The sequence below is a fragment of the Dermacentor andersoni genome, chromosome 1, assembly GCF_023375885.2.
Source record: "Dermacentor andersoni chromosome 1, qqDerAnde1_hic_scaffold, whole genome shotgun sequence".
Lineage (NCBI taxonomy): Eukaryota > Metazoa > Arthropoda > Arachnida > Ixodida > Ixodidae > Dermacentor > Dermacentor andersoni.
In genome coordinates this window covers 190137964-190156881 of record NC_092814.1, presented here as the reverse complement: position 1 = coordinate 190156881, position 18918 = coordinate 190137964, and the positions used below count along the sequence as shown (strand labels likewise).

The following is an 18918-nucleotide window of genomic DNA, read 5'->3' as shown; positions in this document are numbered from 1 at the left end:
CGATAACGATCGTGTCTGCAAAATATTAGATAGCCATGCCCCGCGAAAAGATCTTGAATTTTAAACTGAACGCCGTTCTCCCTTCTCACAGCCGCTGCACTCCAAGCCAGAGGATGATGTACACGTGCTAGTGCGCCTACGTACACGTGTTTGTGCTGTGACGTCGCTCGTGGTGACACGTGACTTTGAGAATTATTCAAGGAAACATCTGTTATTTGTGTAAGATGTTGCTTGAATAGACAAATCAAATCTTAGAAAAATAATAAAACACACAAACCGAATGTCTATGCGTTTTTGTTTTGCTTCGCACCGCAGGGGGATTTACATCGTCCAGTCACACGCGCAGACACCGAAACTATGTCATTTTCTACCACGTTCAAGTGTGGGATCATGCTTTGTGATCCGCTTGTGTCTGCCTCAGTATTTGTGAAGCACTCACTTATATTGCTAGTCAGGTGTCTTTGTGCACAGAGCGCAGCATATACACTGCGCGAAACAAGACAATCAGAACAGCTCGCGTGCGACGCCATCAGTGGAAATACACCATGCCGCAAGAAAGCAAGGAGAAAAAAAAATTAAGGTGGAGCCCATGACGCAGGCGTCACACGATCCTCGAGGTCCAGTATGGGAGAACACAGGGAAGGAATTTCGCTTGCGGGGGCTAGATGGGGCACGTGGAGAGACTGTCTCGCTTGGTAGTGGAGCTCGCCTCCTGAAATATCTCTATCTCAGCTATTAATGAGCCGATTTGAAAAAGTTTTGCAGCAAGATGCTCCCTAGAGGACACGTAACAACTTCCATCATATTACCAAAATTTGCTATGGGGCCTGGTGAGAGATCTGACATTTTATTGTCACCTGAAAAATTATTAGTTTTTTCTCGAAATAAGTTGCTTTAAAGAACTGAAGTCTTTAATAAAAAATTTAGACCCTATGGAGACGCATTTCCTAAACCATTTGATCGCCAAAGGGTTAAGGATGCCGAGCACATACACATGCTACAGTGAGCTGATAGTCAAGCTTAGCTTAATGAGAAGTGAAACTTATACCCCTGTCACATGGGCAAACTTAAGGGCACTTTGAGCGAGCGCACTTCGCCGCTAGTGTCATTCATAGGCTGCCACACTGGAATGCTTAAGTGACACTTACTGCAGAGCGCACTTATTGGCGAGTGTGTTCAGCGAACACACATAGCGGCAGTGAAGTGTGCAGCCTCGTTATCAATGAGTACAAAAATAAATAAAGTAATATTGAAAGCAGAGTCAGGAGTAATTTTGATACAGTCGAGCCCACATATAACTTACGACAAACTTTCGCTTAAAACGAACGAGAGCCGTGCGACTGTCAAAATATAGATAATTTCAATGGCATAAAATCGCACGTATAACGAATGTCTTTGAGCCCTGCCAATTGGTTACAGCGAACGGACGGCGTAAACCCGCCGTCACAATGCGAAATAACGATGACCTCCGACCCCGTTGCGCGCACGGTCCGTTTCCCAAGCCTCCTCAGAGGTGAACTGTCCATTTCGTTTCTCTAGTTTCGTACCTCTCTACCCTCTCTCTGCTGTCACGTGCTGCCCCCGAGTGTTGTCGTGTGGCTTCCAAGGTCGCCCTCCTGCCCATCCTCACAACTCCGCCCCCCTCTTACTCTTTCTTGCAACTCCTTCGCTGTCTTGGCACGCACACTACGGCACCAGTTAAAGTTCAGAAGTTTTGTTTTGTGGCCACTGGTATTGCGGAACCGTGCATGGACGAGGACATCGCTTGCGAAGTGCAGGCAGAGAGCGGCGTGGAGGAATCAGATCACAATAAAACTTCGGAGCCAGCACCCATAAGCGTGCCTGTAGCCAAGGGCCTCGGCGAAGAGCACACTTATGGTTTAAATAAACTGGAGACCTCCCTTATCAGATCTACACAGCAGAAACAGATGAGCATTACAAACTTCTCTGTAAAAAAATAAATTTTGTATTTTGTAGCCACTTTTTCTTTTTGAGCTGTCATCCACTTACTACAAACTTTGGGGTATGACGAACAGAGGCCGCGTAACGCTCAGGTTCCTTATAATTGGCTCGACTGTAACATTATTTTTAAATTGCTAACGTTAGAAAGTAATAACACGTGCCACACTAATAAAAAAAAGCCAACAACTACTCTCGCTCTTGGGCTGTTTATGGCCACGCCGGGTAATGGCCACATACCTAGTTGTTTGGCGGAAGATGTTGTTTGAACTGGCACTGGTCAAGTCGTTGTCACTTGTTTGTACAAAGTGGACACGAGTTATCAAAAAGCAACATGGTCGGAGTTAACAAAATTGACAAACATATGCTTTGACTTCTGACTCCCAATCACCATCGCCACCAATTTGAAAGAACACTTTTCTTTCTCATGTAGCAGCACGCCACCAAAATGATGCTAACCTGCTCAAAACCTGCTCAATGTACACTTTAGTTTGGTTTGCCCGTGTGACAGGGGTATTAGCTTATTAGATAGTCACCCTGTGTGTTTACATTTTGCATCGTATCATTGCAATATCATCGAAAGATGCTGAAAGGATGAGTCACCGCGAGAACGACGACGAAGTGGGTCTGTGCCCTTGGCGCGAGCGAATGTCGGCCTGGTGCTCTGGCTCCAGTCCAGTGTAAATAGCCTGTAAATAGCCTCTTCCGTCTGTGTCTTTCTACACATAACATTCTGGTGGAGGTGAGCGATCTTCGTCCTCGCCACAGAACTCCGGAGTGGTCGGTACATCGAGCTTGTCACCATGCCTCCCGGTGACGAGACCGCCTCTACAACGGCTTCAGCTTGTCCGACTGCTCCATTTGTCATGGTTGCCCAATATCGCGACACTGGTGTGTTCTCTGGCCTGGAGGGACAGGACACTGACGAATGGATCAAACTCTATGAACACGCCAGTGCTAATAACAGATGGGACCCAACGATTATGCTCGCCAATGTCATCTTTTATCTCTACGGCACCCCACGCGTGTGGCACCAAACGCATGACGACGAGATAACCAGTTGAGACAGTTTCAAAGAAAAGCTACGGGAACTGTTCGGAGACCCCAATGGGCGCAAGGTTGCCGTGAGAAAGGCTCTTGCGTCTCGTGTTCAGACATCTACAGAGACGTACGTTTCATACACCCTTGACGTCTTGGCTCTATGCCACATAGCTGACGATACTATGTCTGAAGCAGATAAAGTGTCACATGTGCTAAAAGGTATTGCCAACAACGCTTTCAATTTGCTTGTTTTCGGCAATGTCTCGACTATCGATGTCATCATAAAAGAATGCCGTCGCCTCCAACAAGCCAAGAGCTGCTGTATCACACACATCACGCGGCTACCCAACACTGCTGCTACGTCGACATGTGAGGGTCGACCGTGTCAGACCACCACCTGTGACGACGTAATTCGTATTGTTCACCGCGAGCTCGAGGCCACCTGTTCTCCAGCTTTCTCTGCGACGCCTCCCGATCCACCAGCAACCACGATTGCGATGATTCAGGCCGACCTCAGACAGGAATTTGAGAACATGGGTCTGAACTGCGTGTGTTCAACGTCTCAGCCCAGCGTTCCCCAGTTCTCTAGCGGCCCTCCTCTCGACCCTCCTCATCCCCACATCTCGTCGCAACCCGTACGAATGGCATACCCCTCATGACAGGCCGATCTGCTTCCACTGCTGTCGCATCGGCCACGTCGCTCGTCACTGCTGCAACCGATGGCCACCACCTCCTCGGACATACACCGCCGCTTATTCCCACACTTTTGGACCTTCTGATCCCTATGCCACACACCATGAACTCACTGCCACTGATGCCCCTGCTCCGAACCTTCGCTACGGCTGCTTGCCCTCACCTCGACGCCATCAGACTCGTTCACCCCAACCCCGTCGCTTCTCTTCGCCGCCTATCGTCTCCCGGATCCAACCGAAAAACTAGGCACTGCAGCTTCTGGAGGTGAAGCTGCGTTGTCGACCCTGCCCTCAAATCCTCTGCTCACATTACCTACGAACCAAAACCTTCTTGACATTGACGTTGACGGCTATCCTGTCTCTGCTCTCATCGATACAGGAGCACACCTTTCTGTTATGAGTGCTGCCTTCCGATGACGACTGTAAAAAGCTCCTCACCCCAGCGTTGGCACGCGTCATCCACGTTGCGGATGGCGGTACTGTGCCTATTGTCGGCACGTCTACGGCACGTGTCAGCATCGCCAGCCGCCACCCTCCTGTCCTCTTCACCGTGATTGCTCATTGCCCCCCCCCCCCGACCTAATTCTTGGCCTCGATTTTCTCTCCGCGCATTCTGCTCTGATTACTGCTCTGCCAGTACCCTTCGCCTTGAGCTGCCGATTCTTGCAGAACCTTCCGACGCACCCCAGTGCCGTCTACACCCCACCGCCTTTCTTCACCTGCCGCCAAAGTCAATAGCCTATATTGAACTGTTGTCTTCCCCACCAGTTCCTGATGGTGAGTACCTTGTCACTCCTCTCCCCGAAATTTTACTACAGTATGACGTTACCGTGTCTCAGAGTACACTTACTATTACTGCGAACCACACTCGCATGCCTATCTTTAACTTTGGACTGGCAAAGCAAATTCTACCACAAGGTATTTGCCTTGCCAACATTGATTGTCTCGGCGACCATCACGTGGCAGTTTTATCAACCGATGGTTCTTGCGAGCTTAGCAGGCCCCTCGTGCCAGCCTCGGGCACCGATTCCAACATAAAGAAAATGATTGCGACGGACCTGTCCTCTGCGCAGGCTGAAAACCTTTGCCAAGTATTATCGTCCTACCGAGATATTGTCGATTTCGACGATTTCCCTATAGGCCAGACGCTCGCGGTCAAGCATCGGATTCTTACTGGTGATGCTACGCCTATTCACCAACGACCGTATCGTGTTTCTGCGTTGTAATGCAGAGTAATTCAAAGTGAAGGGAACAAAATGCTAGATAAAAACATCACTGAGCCTTCTTCGAGTCCCTGGGCATCACCTGTGGTGTTGGTTAAGAAGGACAGCAAGTGGCGCTTCTGCGTAGGCTACCGTCATCTGAACAACATTACTAAGGACGTCTACCTGCTCCCACGTATAGACGCCGCCCTTGACTGCCTCCACGGTTCCAGCTATTTCTCTCCTATTGATCTTCATTCTGGGTACTGGCAGACTGCTGTTGATGATATGGCCAGAGAAAAAAACCATGTTCATCACACCTGATGGCCTATACCAATTTAAAGTAATGCCGTTTGGATTATGCAACGCTCCTGCCACCTTTGAGCGTATGATGGACTCCTTGCTCCAAGGTTTCAAATGGTCCACATGTCTCTGCTACCTCGACGACGTCATTGTCTTCTGGCCAACGTTCGACACTCACCTTGAGCGTCTAACAACTATACTTGATGTATTTAGAAAGGCGAAGCTGCAACTTAACTCGTCCAAATGTCATTTTGGCCGCTGCCAAATTACTGTTCTGGGCCATCTCGTTGACTCTTCCGGAGTACAGCCCAATCCCGACAAAACTTGCGCTGTCCGTGACTTTCCGGTTCCGAAGACAGCCGCAGACGTTCAAAGTTCTGTAGGGCTATGCTTGTACTTTCGTCGTTTTGTTCAAGATTTTATGGCAATTGCTAGACCCCTGACTAATCTTTTGAAGAAAGGCGTACAATTCTTGTGGGGTACTTCAGAAGCCGCCGCTCGTCTCATCACACTTCTCACCTCACCACCCATTCTCACCCACTTCAACCCTGATGCCCCTACAGAATTGCGTACAGATGGCAGCGGTCATGGCGGAGGTTGCAGTCGCGGAGGACTACGCGACCCGCTACGCCATAGCCCGCACTCTTCCGACCAGTTGCGCAACTGATGTTGCGGATTTCCTCTTGCATGATATCATTTTGATGCATGGTACACCGCATCAATTACTAACAGGCCGTGGCCGTACGTTTTTGGCCAAAGTCATTGACGACATCATGCGTACCTGCTCATACAGCAAAAATTTATCACCTCCTACCACCCTCAAACGAACGGCCTCACTGAGCATTTGAACCACACTCATACAGACATGCTATCGAAATACGTTTCAGACGACCACCGTGACTGGGACCTGGCTCTACCTTACATTACCTTTGCGTACAACTTTTCCCGTCTCAAAACTGCTGGCTTTTCTCTGCTTTACCTCTTGCATGGCCGAGGACCGACGCTACCACTAGACACTGTGCTTCCGTCCACCACAGCTTCAACTAGCGCTTATGCCTGTGATGCAATCGCCCGTGCTGACCATGCTCGCCAACTTGCGTGCGCTTGTCTACAAGTGTCTCAAGACAAGCAGGAGCAACGCTACGACCTCCGTCACAGTGATGTCCATTTTCTGCCTGGCACCCTCGTGTTGCATTGGTCACCATCAAGTAAAGTCGGCCTTTGTGAAAAACTGGTTTCCTGTTACACAGGCCCATATTGCGTGCTCCGCCAAGTGACCGATGTCACCTATGAAATCATTCTAGCCACGCCCACTATGTCCTCTGCTGTGACAACCAGTGAAATTGTCCACGTCGCCCGACTCAAGCCCTACAACTCTCCATGCGCCTTGGATATTTAACAGCACCGTGACAGCGGTTTTGCCGTAGGGGAGGGGGGGGGGGGTAGTATTACAATTTTATGGAGAGATGCTCAAGGGACGAGGCGCCACGAGAACGATGATGAAGTGGGTCTGTGCCCTTGGCGCGAGCGAGGGTCAGCCTGGCTGTCTGGCTCCAGTGTAAAGAGCCTGTAAATAGCCTCTTTTGTCTGTCTCTTTCCTCACGTAACAGTATTCATGCTCTATCTGCCTGTAAATCATGCTACACCAATGAGCCCAAGCATCGATCCACTGTTTGGAACTGCTGCACATTAAAACATAACGGCATCAGTTGTACATTACAGCAAAGGTAACAACACGCTGCACGAGAAATATGGCACTGAATGCGTGCTCCATATTGTCCTCCAGAAAGACAACACAGCATAACATCAGCCCAAAATCAACATTTGTGCTCTCTTTGACACAACTAAATGCTTATCGCTTCATCAAAACAATGGTGTTCTCCAATCAAGAAACAATGAAGCGACTAAACAGATATACCGTGGCTTTCAACTCACCAATGATGGCTTTCTTCCGGTCAGTTTCAGCATCTTTCTCCACAACCTTTTGTCTCTGTTCAGCTATGAGCAACTTGGTCTTTTCAGCTTCCCTGTATCGTATCCAGAAATGTGCATAAATAAAGATACTCTTGTGACACTTCTACATATTTTTATATATATTTCATAGAACAAATAGCTGCCCTTTGGCCTTAGATGTCCTTCTGCCAATAAACTTCAATCATCATCAGAACAAATAGCTGAAAGCAATGACCAACAGCGAACAGTCTGACAAAGATGATGATTAATACATTTTGTTGGTACAAGGGTGACAGAAATGACGGGGGTTCAATTGCTCGCTCTTTATTAATAAGTAGAAGAAACCACGATCTAAATTATTTTCTTTGTACTTCAAGTAGCTGTATTTAACTTCACTGCATTAATTCCCATGCAAGGTGGGCATTAGCCCACCTTGCATGACACTATAATTTTCTTTTCACACTTTCACCATACACTCCTCCTCCGCTTTCCACCTCATGGTTCCACTGCACCCTCCTCCTCCACTTTCCTCTTTGCTATCTCAGTCTTTCATCCCCCGCTGCAAAACACATTTGTTCTTTCATCCTTCGTTGTGCTCGTTCGCTCGGTTACGCTGAGGTACAACGCCAACGTGAAACGCTGGAAAGGGTGCCTAAGAGCTGTGTTCTAAAAATGTTTACTATAGAAGCATTCTACAGGAGGAATAGAAGCGCTTCATGAATAGGGTACGCCGTATATCAGAAAAGCCTCTCCTGCGGCTAAGCATTGTGAAGAGAAGGGTGAACTTCTTTCTGAAAGATATAACTTTAAGTGCCGCCTATCATAACTGAATTGATACAGAGATACAAAGAAGCAGCCCCGCGTAAGGATTTGAGACTGCACCTCCCACACAAACTTGTGCACTATTCTAAGTTTCATTTTTGTATTGAACCAAATGTGCATTGAGAATGAGCATTCACCTGAAAAGACATTCATTTGTATGTAGCCTTTGGTACATGCACCGGGCAACAACATGGGGATGCATCAACGTGCCTCAACAGTTTTTAAAGGACTTCCCAGGGCCAAAGAGCTTGTGAACTCTTTAAGCAATCTTCTGAATGCTGTACAGTACCTATCATCTTGCAAGTATAAATAGGTTTCACTTTCTTTTTAAAGGCCCTTTCCACAGAGTAGTTTGCTCTAGCAGAATGAGATGGCGTTCTTTTGGTGGCGCGCCACATGTTGCCTCAGGTGAAAGCGAAATAGTTAACACTTCAACACTGCTACAGAGCGATCAGCTCTCAGAAGTGCAAGTGGGTGATGGCTTTCGCTTCATTCTGTGCTTCATTCATGCTGTAAAATATGGAACAGTAGAGGGAAGACGTGCGCAGTAGTTGGCTGCAAAAACAGTGACTGGCATTTAAGAAATGGTATGACTGTGTATGGCCAAGTTCATGGACCACTGCTGCACAAGGACTGCCTTTGTTGCCAAAAAAAATTAAAATTAAATTATGGGGTTTTAAGTGCCAAAACCACTTTCTGATTATGAGGCACGCCGTAGTGGAGGACTCCGGAAATTTCGACCACCTGGGGTTCTTTAACGTGCACCTAAATCTAAGTACACGGGTGTTTTCGCATTTCGCCTCCATCGAAATGCGGCCGCCGTGGCTGGGATTCGATCCCGCGACCTCGTGCTCAGCAGCCCAACACCATAGCCACTGAGCAACCACGGCAGGTTGCCTTTGTTGCCAGCCCTTCATGATGCATGCCTTTCCTCGAGAATAAAAACGTTCACTCAATCGCCAGCATTGTATCGCTAGCCTCCAAAGAGAAAACGTCAACCCTGGAATGACGGTAAGCGTGAGTATATACTGCTCATCACATGGCCACAAATTAAGTAGCACCACTTCCTGTTACACAAAGTTTATCACACATTATCTACACACATCTATCCCCAACTCACACTCGAACTTATGCTCCCTTATTGCCCCCGTATCATTAATAAGTGAATAGGTGCATTCTTGAATCAATGCATCAAAGCATGGGCGATGGCTATGCCGACAGCACACGAATGTTCTAAGCTGAATGTTTCGTGATTACACACAGTAAATGAGTGACTAGCGATAATATGACTTTGCTACAAGCTATTACAAAGTACAGAACACCTACATTCCAAGCCTTGTGCACAGCAAAAACAAGTTTACCACAACTGAGCACATTTGCGAGCAAATATGTAGAAAATAAACAACTAAATAGTGACTACACTGAGAAATGTTACTGAGTAAGAAACATGGCAAGGCGCTGCTTCAAATTGATTGACAAATAATGAAGAGCAATGGATACTGATCCCGATTTAATTCAGGAGCAGGAGGTTTGGACAGCTTGGAATACAATACTAGCAGCGCTTCTAGTATACAAGCACCATAAATGCTGCTCACACCATTTGGACAAGGCATAATGAGCTTAGAAAGTGCTTACATGTCCTCTGAAGCTGTGGCCAATGCTTCATGTTATCCACCCACTCACCGTCTACGCAGGGGTTTACAGAGCCCCACCAATGTAAACACGGAGGCAACCAATGGACGCATCACCATGTGATCAAACATGGCGGTGCCCATGGGATCGCCGTGAAAAGGATCTGTATTATGATCATGAAAGCGGCCTATACTTGCAATAATTTCTTTAATGCAAGGTGGACTAATTTTAATGAAGTTTCTTAATTGTGCAATCCCAAACAGATTGCATAGCTTAAACCCTCAGACAGCAATGAAACAAAGGAACTGTTCATATAGGTGGTATATTTAATACTAAAAAGCTTTTTAACATTGGACAACCATATTAACACCCTCTCAACAGCAACTTCCATGTGTAACTTACATCATTTCATAGTTACGCCTGATTGTTTCAGGGATCTTTGGCTTTGTCACTCGCACTGCTTGCACAAACAGACCAGGTGCCATCACATTCAAGTCTCTTTGCAGGGCAGTTTTCAAGTTCTCATCAATCTGGTCTGAAATCAGGCAAGAAAAATGTGTCTATGATAGTGTACATAGAACAGAACCAGATTCTGTTTTAATACAAACTCAGCTGCCAACTCACTGAGCTTTCTCTGTAAAGCATGTTTGCTAAAGTGCACATAAAAAAAAAAAAGCTGCATAGTTCACACTTGGCAGATCACACTTCCAGGCTTCCAAATAGGTCAGCCTTACCCTGAGTCACAGTGCAGTAAGTCTGAAAGAATGCAAAAACAAAAGCTGGCCATGGCAATGCTACCCTGAAACATCCAGAGTAGCTTCCTACGATGACATAGATCCTGGTGGTGTATGCTTGCATCTAGTTATTAATCCTTTATCAATAAAAATTCTTTAAGAAAGCTTTCCTTGTTTTTTAATGCATCTTTGAGAAGAGAACTTAGTGAACCTGCCTCATTAAACGCAGCCAAGAATTGGGCTTGCATGCTGGAATCAGATTGCTCATGATGAAATAATAATGCCTTCACCTGGGAGTATAATATCCTCCAAGGATCTAGGCAATGAAATACAACTTACTTTTCTTTCCTGTTCCCTTGCAATGGAATTTGGAACAAATCAACCACACAATACAAATAGTGCAGAGTTATAAGGGAAACTCAATTTTTCCTTCTTTTCATAACAGCACGTGAAGGCTCATATGGCAAGGACACCACAGTACTCTTCTCACAACCATAGCAATGAACTTCAAACATCTCCCCCAAATTTGTGAATTTGCATCTATAAGCTAAAAGTAAAATCTACAGATACTAGCTTTAAAAAAAGACATGTCTCAGATTGATGGGACCCTAAGGAAAACTCAACCTAAAGTGAAAGACGATTGCTATGATAAGTCCAAGCATTCCTTCTACAGTGAGAACAGAGCTTTCATAAGTGATAAAATAACAAACATAGGGCAAGGTTTTGAAAATGTGGTCTCAACTACAATGGCGTATAAATGACATGTTCATAACTGGTAAAAATGAAATTCTACAGGGTTTAACATGGCAAAACCACAATATGATTATGAGGCACGCTGCAGTGGGAGACTCCTGATGAATTTTGTCCACCGGAGGTTCTTAAGCATGCACCTAGATAGAAGTGCGTGAGCATTTTTGCATTTTGCCTCCACTGAAATGAGGCCGCCACGGCCAGGATCAAACCCGCAAGCTCTAGCTCAGCAGCACATCACCATAGCCACTAAGTTACCATGGCAGGTTTCATAATTGGACAAATTAGAGTCAAGTACAGATAATAAAAACTTAATTATGCTGTATTTCATCAACAAAGAAAATGCACATTGGTCGCTTTTATTAGGCTTTCCAATGAAAGAAATCAATGATGTTCTGTCCTCATACTGGTCCGTTAGAGCGAGTTGCAGGAGTGCAGTTCCATCTCTGTGCGGTTCCAACTCAAAGTAGGCAGTGATGCCTGGCTGATCGCAATCTCCAAGATGCCTGGCCTAGCGTGGGATGTCCTCATAACACATGGTGCTCATCATGGATGGTTTGATTACAAAACTGAGAGGCGACATCAGGTGCAATTTTCTCTGCGATGAAGTCATGTGATGGAGGTTTCTAAAAAAGCAATTAAACAATCTGGACTGACTGAATGTTTGACTTTAGCATCCCTTAAAAAACTGTACACCTTCTAGTTTGTACATATCCTGTAGAGCCGTTCCATGCCTTGAAAGAGCAGCAGACCTTCCCCCAGTTTGTAGCATATTACCTCACTTACTCGAGCAAGGCCTGCCTTCGTGTAAGGCCCGCACCTCTACTTTAGAGCACAGAAACTTTGAAAAAATGTTTTACTAAGCATCATACATGTACTCGCATGCCTGTTAATTTTCACAAGTCGCTACTAATGGCACTAGCTACTGCCCTGCAGATGACGGCATCATAATTGTCACCGTATCCCTTCAGATCCTGGTTCCCGGTCACACAGCATAGACAGATTCAGCATGCTTTAATGGTATTGACTGTGCTGGGGTGCATTGTTTAGCTTGATGCTTTCAGGCACATTAAGGCAGCATCACAGCAACAAGTGCAAGCGTGGATTTTGAACATGTAACATGCAGTTTAGTTTGAAGCAGTCAAGGAGGTGAGAATCTCAAATAGTAATGGGCAGCACAGAAGGTGGCCAGCTTATCAAACAATGTGAGCAGCGGAAGTGACGAGAACAACTGAATACAACTGTTTATAGTTGGCTGCTAGTGGTTACATTATTCTGCATAACAGACAAAGCACAGTCGAAGGCTTCACTGAGTAGCCATAAGCCTATCTCATGTAATGACTGCATCCAGTTAAAAATTTAAAAAGTAAGAAATGCAAGTGGGCCTTACACACATAAATATATATTTTGAGACATTTTCTCAGAAAAAGACGACATATGTTTCTACAAAAATGTGAACTTACCAAACAAGTTTATGTAGACCTCTTGGAGGTTGTGAACACTGCAGAATTGATTCAGTTCATGATGCACCTTATTAAAGATCAGTGTCTTATCATAGTCGGCAGTGTAGTTCTTCACCATGTCATAGACTGCAACAGAAACTTGGCAATGTGAGGTTGCTTCAGAAGACACAAATAACACAAGGACCTGGATTATTTGCTACCTTCTAGCACCCCTACTCAAATAAAATTTGCATGTTATTCTACTTCTTTGAATAGTTCATAAAAGACAAATAGGTCCTGTGAAAATTTGTAACAGCAGATCAGCTGTGATGAATACTGCCTTCCATCATATAGGGTGTTTCAGCTAAATTGTGCCAGCTTTAAAAAATACCACATGCAAACAACTCAGTATTCTTGAGTGTTGTCTTCAGCAACTCAAAGTATATTTTATGAGCACAACTCAATAATTAGCACAATTTATTTACCAATTTTAAAGTGATCATATAAATGCAAAGCCTTCAAAAGAAAAGTTGTAGAGTGCATTTAGAAGTATACAACTAAATTCCTGCCATGAAGATAGCTGTATCGGTTTTCATTTTTCAGGACTCCAACGAAAGCATATGAAATTTGAAAAGGTACTGTGTAACTAGGCACTTGCGCACTGTGAATTTAGTAACCTCAAACTTGCTCTGAACGAGTTATTGATCCTGCTTGCACACCGAATCTAAAGCACAGGCCATAGCCACAAGCAAAAATGATAGATGCAGTGCATTTACTGCCATATCTTCCTCGCCCATTCAGTGTGTAAACAGCAAAAAGCCAGATTCCAGAATTTATATGCACTATTTATCACTATATCCAATGCCTACATTTGCACTATCGCTTCAGCAGACAAATTTTCTTGGCGATAGCGGAAGCCAGGACATTTTTGTTTGAACCGTTTCATTTACTTATGGCCTTTTCATACATCCTGTTCATGTGTAGCATCAGTTATTCAGTCATTTAAAGCATGTTTGCTGGCATTATTGTCCCAATGTAACTTCTTCAAGTTTTGCATGCTTTCTTTCCAGCACCCCAAAAGATAGAATGACAACAGCTCTCTTCAACAAAAGACTTCAATGTTTCTGAATAGGCTCTGCAACTTCATCGATTTTGCATTTAAATCAATACTTTGAAAGTTGTTTATTTAGTTTTGTTAATTGCTCATTTCAACTCACAGTAAAAGAAACCCCGATTTGCTCGAGAGGACAGTCAACAATACTGCATTGGTTGCGTTCATGTAGAGCACATTGTTATTTTTTTTAAGGCTTGGCACTTGTTAGTGAAACACCCTATATTTCTGTCACATACAACAAACTGCTAAACTGTAACACAGGGCAACAAACTTGGAAGCTGCCATTCTGTACTCTGCTATAACAACAATTTCAAATTGCAGTGTTTTAATACATGTTATATGCTACACGCCTGACTGTCATAGGGAAAGAAATATTAAAGTGATAAACTTGCTACGATAGGACATGCATGCATGGGAATAAATTATTGTGTGAAATAAAGTGAGCATTGTTTCAGTAACCAATTACACATGTAACCAATTACTTTATTAACGAGACAAGCTGAAACAGGCTACGCAGATTTGAGCACTTGAAATTGGAAGAAACTAAAGTAGAATGCCTACAGTCATGCCACTCAGCAGCCTCGCAGATGTGCATGTTCAGACAGGCAAACCCGGCCCTCAGTATTCCTCATTTTAATGGTAGGTCATGCAGCCCGCACTTTCAGCACCACATACTGCTCGTGGTGGTATCGCATTTCTAGGCAGCACAAGCGCCTCAACGTCAGAATGCTCACCTTCAGCGAGTTTAGACTCCGCTGCCTCGGTTGTTATTGAATAGTTCCCAACATATGTTCAACTAATTTCACCCGTCCGGTGTTGATACACTGCAACACTGCCCTTCTCTCCAGGGTGCCCATCAAATTAATTTTCAGTATATATGTTGATGTCCTTAGAAGAAAACGAGGGAAGAAGACCAACAAAAATTTTGCAAAGTAATTTTCAGTGAAGATAAACAGCGTGTGAAGGGCTGCCAAGAAAGAGCCACTGGAAGGTCCAGCCAAGTTCATTCTCGTTACTGTATTTGTGCAATGCTAATAAAAGGTAGGAGATATTGATGCATAAGTAATCAATTAAACTTTAGTAATTACACAATTAGTTTCATGGGCAGTAATTGGTAACTACAGTTAGTTACATTTTTTAATGAAGTACCATATTTATTCGATTCTAGGGCAGTCATGATTAAAAGGTGGCTGTGCCCCCCCCCCCCCCCCAAGCTGGGGAACCCAAGAAAAAGAATGTAAGCAATATAGAGTAGCTAACGGATTATTCAGAGTTGGTGAGGATTGCCCTAAATAGTAATTACTAACACAGCCGAAATACAAAATGGTGGCCACAATATAGGGGGGAAGGGAGCTTCAACACGCAGAGGTGAGTATCCCTATCAGATAATAAAGCTAGATGGGCGTGAACGTTCCCTTGAGGTGTGGTTTCACAGCAGCACGTGTCGCAATGCAGTGAGGCCACACGATAAGGAGAAATTTTCCCTTCTGTGAAGCCACACTTAAGGCAAAATAGATAAATAGACCGCGCTCCGCCTTTACTGTTAATATATTTAAATCCTTGGCGCAGGTTACATGTGCAAAAATACGGTACTGCCTCACCTGCTAAATTAGTTAGTACAATTTGCGCTGACATTTAAAACCTGGACTGCGGGAAATGTGGCGCCACTGCCGCCACATTAACACATAAATAATAATAATATATGGGGTTTTACGTGCCAAAACCACTTTCTGATTATGAGGCACGCCGTAGTGGAGGACTCCGGAAATTTCGACCACCTGGGGTTCTTTAACGTGCACCTAAATCTAAGTACACGGGTGTTTTCGCATTTAGCCCCCATCTAAATGCGGCCGCTGTGGCCGGGATTCGATCCCACGACCTCGTGCTCAGCAGCCCAATACCATAGCCACTGAGCAACCACGGCGGGTGACATTAACACAATAACTGAATTTATAAGCCTTGCATACAAGGTGGGAGTGACCTCAAGGCAAAGAATTCTGGGGAGAAAAACCTCACCTTATATTGGAATAAATACAGCAATTGTAACTGATTGTAATTTTTTTTCTTTAATATTTACAAGTCTGTTTTAACATGTATGTCTGTGTGGCAAAGCATCCTAAAAAAATTTTTCTTTAATTACTGTACCTTCCCTATTTTTGAGGAATTTAGAATGAATTTTCTGAAACGCTTTGTATGTAACAGTACTACAAAGGCAGAGCACTTTGTAACAAAGAAGCAGAAATAGCACATGAATGCTGACTTCCAACTGGCCATTTATTGCAACCATCCCTATTTTATATCTATCTCACCTTGAATACATGAGACATCACAGACACCAATGCAAGAATTCAACTTTGTCATCCAGCAATGCTAATGATACAGTGCTCAGACAGTTATCTACTGCTCGTATAAAGTGTGCTTCAATAACATCTCCTTTTAGTCTGTCGTTGGGTTGCTCCAGAAATCCTGCATTGTGGAACAAATGTGAACACTTGCACAATGTTCAATAGTGAGACCAAGTGACTCTTTATTCTTTTTTTTTACTGCATTTCATTGCATCTGCCAACCTCTCCAGTATAGCTTCTAGCAATTAAAAAAGAAGTTAGAAAGCACATACTCCTTGTGCACTCACATACTGGAGGTTCATTGTGCGTCTTTGTGAAAGGTTCTTCCTGCTTTTCAATAAGTGGAGATACTTTTTTTTTATAAATAAACTTGAATTCTTACATGGCTCACTGCAATGTCAAATGGGTTCAAGAGGTGCATGTTGAAGGTGCTAGTGGCTGCAGTAAATGGTCACTTGGAACACAGCAATCGTTAGTATGATTAGTACTTTTCTTCAAGCAGCTTGTGCCTATTCAGCTATTTACAAACACTACAAAACACAGTGAGGAATGGGTATCCCACTCGCAATTCCAGCACTGCCCAGTGATGGGTGGGTACATTGAGGCGAGGGAGATGAAGGGCACATGCCATGCTCACAGTATTACTGCTAAGAGGTGTACCAAGATGTCAGTGAAAATGAAGTAAAAGAAACACTCACCACTGTCTGGGCTTAGAATATTCACAACTTCAATTCTGTCGAAGTAGATCATGACACCACCACTGGAATGTAACATTCAATTAGAAAAGCACTTAGTGGGACACCTCAGGTGCAGCATGTTACAGCAAACTGATACCACCAATCCAAGTGGAGGCTAACATGCCCATGTGGAGAGTAACTTTACCAATTGTAAACACTGCACTATGAAATTTAAAACAGAGCTAAAAGCCGAAGTTGTACCAAAATTTAATTTGTTTCACAAGCCATGCAGTGAGTTGTGAAAGTGGAAAGTGAATCCACTCAGGATTTTTTTCTTTTCATCCTGTAATTCTCCTGGCAAAGACTTGTAGTACTCAACTGTATTTTGGACTCAGCTTAGCATACACTAAATTGGATACCTGGTATGAAGAAAGGAAAACTTCCAGAATGAGTGCTTCAATACAAAAAGTGGCAGCAGGTCTATCAACAAATGCATCTATGAGCACTGCTGCTTTAATTACATATAATATTACGAGCTTATTAATGTACCTGGTCCCACAGGGCACATTTTTTACTTCATCTGTTTGAAGAGTTACCTGCAAAAAGCAACGCAAACATCAACTTATGCTCCGTTCGCAATGTGGTTGCACAGACTAAAATATTCTGCGATCACTGCAATGGAGATTTAAGTTTATATATAATTTAAGCGGGATCCTTTGTGTGTGCATGTGTGAGCATGGAAAGGGGGGAGACCGAGACGATCACCGTGTATAGCAAAATAAGTTAGCATGCGAAACCTCCCAAACTCACCTGAATTGATCGATAAGTTGTAATGAATGGGATCATCATATGAAATCCTGGATTGCTAGTTTGCTTAAGCAGTGCGCCTCCCTTGGAAAGAAATGCAAGAAATTTTTAGATAATGTGACACAACACATTAGCCAAAGAAGTGAAAACTGGCTCACCCGGTAATAAACCCCAACATGACCTGGAACATGTGAGAAAAGAAACTGTTAAGCGCGAAAAGTGAGGCCATGTGTAGCGTAATGAACGCACCTATTCTAGTTCATTACACTCCAAGACATGCGAGATCAAAAAACCCATTGCAGTCTACGCCGGAGTCGACGCCTTACCTTCGTCGATTTTGTGCAGAGAAAAATTGACGACAAGGAACAATGCAAATGCACATGTCAGAGCAGCAACTCCTGAGTTTGGCATTTTACGCCTGCAAAATGATATCACGAAATGTACTGATTTCTTTTCAGAGAGAACGCATACACGTTACTTACCAGGGAAGTATGCCACCGCAAATCTACGCTTGATTACCTACTAAACACGGTTAAATGCACATTACAGTTGATGAAGCAAGACTAGGTTTCAGGATAAACAGAACGCAAAACTACTAAGGCGAAAACATAACGAAAACAACACGGTAACATTCACTCTGGTGCGCGCACTCGCCGAACTTCTATTGACGGCCACAACACTTGGCCCTTCGGCCGGTTGCGACTCGGTCACTGACTCGGCTACAAATGGATGTCGTTTTGGATCTAAAACAATTCGTGAATTGAGGAAGCGGAACAACCATGACACAACCAGAAGAACTTGCATTCATGCGCTGCATTCAAACTCGCAGCACAAAATTGAAAGCAAACACGCCCCTCATCCATGCGCGCACCTAAAGAAAGAAAAGAAATGTGAACATTTTCATCATCGTCAGCCCACTTTAAAGGAATCTACGTCAGCCTACTTTAAAGGAAAACGCTCGGATGATGATGATGATGAAAAACTTTATTCATCCCTCTTTAAAGGGAAGGGGGCAACGAATAGAGGGTGGGGGGAGGAACTACTTGAAGTAGGCCTCCTCTATCCTCTCAGCCCACTCCAGGATGGCCTCCTGAAGGCCGGGACTCGAGCTGCGCAAGGCAGCCTCCCACTGCTCCTCACTCGATATTAATTGCTTGCGGAAAGGGGGAAGGGTGTGATTAGGGCACCCCACATGATGTGGTTTAAGTCTGCTATGGGAGAGACGCATAATTTACAAGAGGGAGAAAGCTAGGTAAATGGAGGGTTGAATGCGGTGGAGGAGGTAAGGGGAGGGAAAGGTGCGAGTCTGAAGCTGTCGCCACAGAACTTCACACCTACGCGGGGATTTGCCCATGAGTGGCGGAACGGTTAAAGGGTCTAATCGGTAGTGTGTGCAGATGTCGTGGTAGGTAATAAGCCGATTCCGCGCTGTAAACGGCGCCTCC

At 44.5% G+C, this 18918-nt stretch overlaps 1 protein-coding gene across 2 annotated transcripts in view; it reads right to left on the bottom strand.

Moving 5' to 3' along the window:
• LOC126547043 (erlin-1-like) overlaps positions 1 to 18185 on the bottom strand; it is a 68267-nt gene extending 50082 nt beyond the window's left edge. The window contains exons 1-9 of one of the 2 annotated variants that reach the window (XM_050194875.3): positions 17956 to 18185; positions 17800 to 17891; positions 17632 to 17654; positions 17477 to 17557; positions 17216 to 17262; positions 16688 to 16749; positions 12552 to 12677; positions 10007 to 10139; positions 7133 to 7224 (exon numbers count right to left, since the gene is read on the bottom strand). In XM_050194875.3, coding sequence (XP_050050832.1) covers positions 7133 to 7224; positions 10007 to 10139; positions 12552 to 12677; positions 16688 to 16749; positions 17216 to 17262; positions 17477 to 17557; positions 17632 to 17654; positions 17800 to 17884 — 649 coding nt within the window. In that variant the 5' untranslated portion in view covers positions 17885 to 17891; positions 17956 to 18185. The remainder of the gene's footprint in view (positions 1 to 7132; positions 7225 to 10006; positions 10140 to 12551; positions 12678 to 16687; positions 16750 to 17215; positions 17263 to 17476; positions 17558 to 17631; positions 17655 to 17799; positions 17892 to 17955) is intronic. The other variant, XM_055062900.2, reaches the window with a different exon arrangement.
• Positions 18186 to 18918: the final 733 nt, after the last annotated feature.